The 3,463-nt window shown below is 36.6% G+C and overlaps 1 protein-coding gene across 1 annotated transcript; it reads left to right on the top strand.

Moving 5' to 3' along the window:
- The first annotated feature begins 799 nt into the window (after nt 1–799).
- Nucleotides 800–1,354, top strand: LOC149210030 (linamarin synthase 1-like). Its single transcript, XM_089398845.1, has one exon. It carries the CDS (start codon nt 800–802, stop codon nt 1,352–1,354), a length of 555 nt encoding a protein of 184 aa, XP_089254971.1.
- The last annotated feature ends 2,109 nt before the right edge of the window (nt 1,355–3,463 follow it).

Here is a 3,463-nt window from a genome sequence, read left to right as displayed (position 1 = left end):
GTAAAGCTCATACTAGAGATCTTCTAAATTAAAAATTAAAGGAACTGGCCAACATAGCTACTATTGAAGACTTGCAAGAGGCAAACCTTCAGGACTTCTTATATTGTGATAACGATAATGAATTTAATATAGAGCCTCTCATGCTTTTATAAAGAGTTATCAATTATAGTATTCATTATTGTGTGTATGTGTGTTTGAAGAAAAGTTCAGTTGGATAAGCTTTCTATTTAGACATCTTAACTATATAACTAGAAGTGTGTATTTTGGTGCATACTACTAGGATGGAAAATTGTCCATAGAGAAATTAAATATCTCAGCTATTCCTCGGGTAGTTAAGAAATATCAAGGTTATGCATCAAATGGAGATCAATTGGTGACTCGTCTGGTGGTGAAAAAAAGTAGTGTCTGCAAGATCCGAGAGTGAACATCATTGATGATGAATACCATATTATACTTATACGATTTATATGTAATTTGTGACTTATGTAATAAGGTGATCATTAAGGGGAACTTGTAATACGACTTACTTTATAAAATAAGTAAAATTCGTTTTGCTAAGTGGATTGGACAGTTGAGATAGTTTCTCAACAACAATCCCTTATTTTAAAAATAGTTGAATCTCCAACAAAAATCCCTTATTTTAGAAATAGTTGAATCTCATTAACACAATAAATACAGCATATCATATAATTAAGTGATTCAACACAATAGAAATTATTTGTTTGTGCGTTGTGCACATCTCTCTGTTTTCTTATTAATAGTAAACACTTTTGAGGATCTAGAAGGGAGAGACATATTAATGGGACTTTATTTGAATGGATGTACTGCCCTTGCCATAAGACCTCATTTCCTTCCTAATTTCTTAGGAGGCAGGGATTTCACCACCAATTTGTTAGATGAGGTAGAGGAGAGCTCCCTGCAATGGCTAGACTTGCAATGGCCAACATCTGTTGTATACGTTTCATTTGGCAGCGTGACCATCAAGTCTCGAGAACAACAGGTGTGGCTGGCACTAGGGACAGAGGGTTGTGGGCATCCTTTCTTGTGGGTTCTCCTTTCAGATATCGCAGAAGCGAAGCCTGCAGTTTTTCAAGATGGGTTTGAAGAACAAAGCAAGGATGAGGCACTACTTTTAAGGTGGGGGACTCAGGTTAAAGTTCTTTCCCACATATCGGCTGGATTATTCCTCACTTACGATGGACGGAACTCTACTTTGGAGGCCATTACCATGAGAGGTCCCATGGTGGATTCCCTTACTTTGGCGACAAGTTTCTCGACTACAAGTTTACCAAGGATATGTGGGAGATCGGCCTGGATTTTGAAGGGGTGGAGGTGGATGATCACAACATTGTGAAAAAGGAAGAGGTGGATGATATCATGAAGTAAATGATGGAAACTCTCGAAGGATGGAAATTAAGAGAAATTGATGTGATGGAAACTCTCGAAGGATGGAAATTAAGAGAAAATGATGTCAAATTGAAGGAGTGTACAATGAGGGTCATCCTTCCAGTGGGCTCATCTTTCAATAAATACATGGCGTATTGGTGAGGGAAGCAATAGAGTAAAGAGATAGGAATAATCTAACAAGGCGGAGGAATTGCCTTGATTTCCATTCCTGCCCAAAAAAAAAATATAGCTCTAACCATCAACAATTATGCCACCACTTCGACATTAATTCTCTGTATTCACTACCAGATTCAGATTGTGATCTGATTCTGGGTAGATCCTCTGTCACATCTATCTGCCCCGACAACGCACCCGAGTTAATGGAGGGAGGGATTGGGTGCATGATATTCGAATTCTGAGAAAATGCACACAAACCTATGAATCTTGCTCTGCATCTCACTAGTGGAATTGTGATGAATCCAATCCGTGCAGACAATCCCTCTTGAGCTCACCAGGTGAAAACACGTCGAGCTTCAAAAATAGATTGCTCGAATCCCGCCGAAGCTCAGTAGGTGACACTGTGACAAATCGGGGGAAGAGAGGAATCGCAGATAATCCCGTCAAGCATCGAGCCTAATGATTTCCAATCCAATCTCGTTAGACTACTTCAAAACTATTTATATCCTATCTCAATTCAAGAGTGAGCATGAAACCAATTACATTAATAATGTCAAACTCTAGAGTGCACCTCTCAAACGCAACAAACCCTAGCCTAAAACAGAATGGAGTTGATTAATAATATCAAACTCTAGAATGCACCTCTCAAATGCAACAAACTCTAGCCTAAAATGGAATGGAGTTAGTTGACTATCGTGGTTGGGAAAAATACTTCCTATATCGCTCACTGAAACTTAAACGTATAGTCATCTCCGTCATTTTCTACCTGCAAAATTTTTGATGTTTAAAATTTAAGGACAATGACTTTTCCTTAATTACCATTCTCTAAAATGAAAGAGTCATAGTAAATAGGCCACAAATAGGCCTACAACACTGGCTTTCCCATTTTCCTCTTGCATTTTAACATTTTAGGAAAGCAAATTTGTCATCCAAAAGGTTTAGAACTAATTCATAATTCTTGGCAGGCATGAACCTAATCCTTAAATTGATGCTCGCAACAGGGTTGGAATTTTAGAGTCGAATTTCCCTCATAGGACTAATAATGGACGAGTTTTCCGCAACATTAATGTGAATCCACATGAGAAATGAAAAATGGTGGATGGAATAAATATCTATTCTTCCTAGCAACTCATAAACTAGATATTCATAAATTATTCAATGCTGAAATTACCCTCAACTCTATACTATATCCAAAGAAACTTTCAGATCTATAACAATGAAGTCAAAGGTATGATGCATTATATCTAGCTTAAATCGGCCAATTTCCAAATCTGTAGCCAATGTTGAAACATAAACCATGAAAAATCCAAACCCTATGGAAGGCTAAAACTTGGATGGTATACAGGCTCTTGCTGTGACTGCAAATTAATTTGCAAGATGAAAAATATGTTCCCCTGCCAACAACATCCATGCACCAAAAAACATATAAACAACCGCCCTTCAGATCAGTGGAGAATGTTGATCTACAGGTATTGGAGACTTTTTGTTTATGAAGGAGGTTTATTTCTAAAATGAAACTTAAATGTGGTGTGTGTATTGTATAAAATATAGGATGACGAAATTTTAACCCTGATTTTGAATGTTAATATGTATGCTTTGATTTTAAAGTGGATTCCCATTAAGGATAATATTGATACAAGGATAAACAGTTCTCTGATACAAAATTTAGAAATGTAACAAAACATTATATTAAACTTGAAGAACAAGGTCTTCTTTATGGTAAAAGTAAAGAGCCATTTGGTTTTAGATTGAGTCAATTTTATTATGGGCTTCTTCAAGCTCTCTTGCTATTGCAAATAATATTCTTTCAATCTGTACTGATGACTATTTTCTTGAACATTGTTATCATCATGAAATACCTTAGTCGAAAAAATCGAAGGTGTTCGGATAACCCAAGGCA

The sequence above is a fragment of the Pinus tabuliformis genome, chromosome 1_2, assembly GCF_031772625.1.
Source record: "Pinus tabuliformis cultivar Carrire ecotype Pingquan chromosome 1_2, CPIR1, whole genome shotgun sequence".
Classification (NCBI taxonomy): domain Eukaryota; kingdom Viridiplantae; phylum Streptophyta; class Pinopsida; order Pinales; family Pinaceae; genus Pinus; species Pinus tabuliformis.
This window is presented reverse-complemented; position numbering and strand designations above follow the sequence as displayed.

Bases quoted from the DNA above. Each gene is read 5' to 3' on its own strand.
- LOC149210030 (XM_089398845.1), top strand. From the start codon at position 800: ATGGGACTTTATTTGAATGGATGTACTGCCCTTGCCATAAGACCTCAT.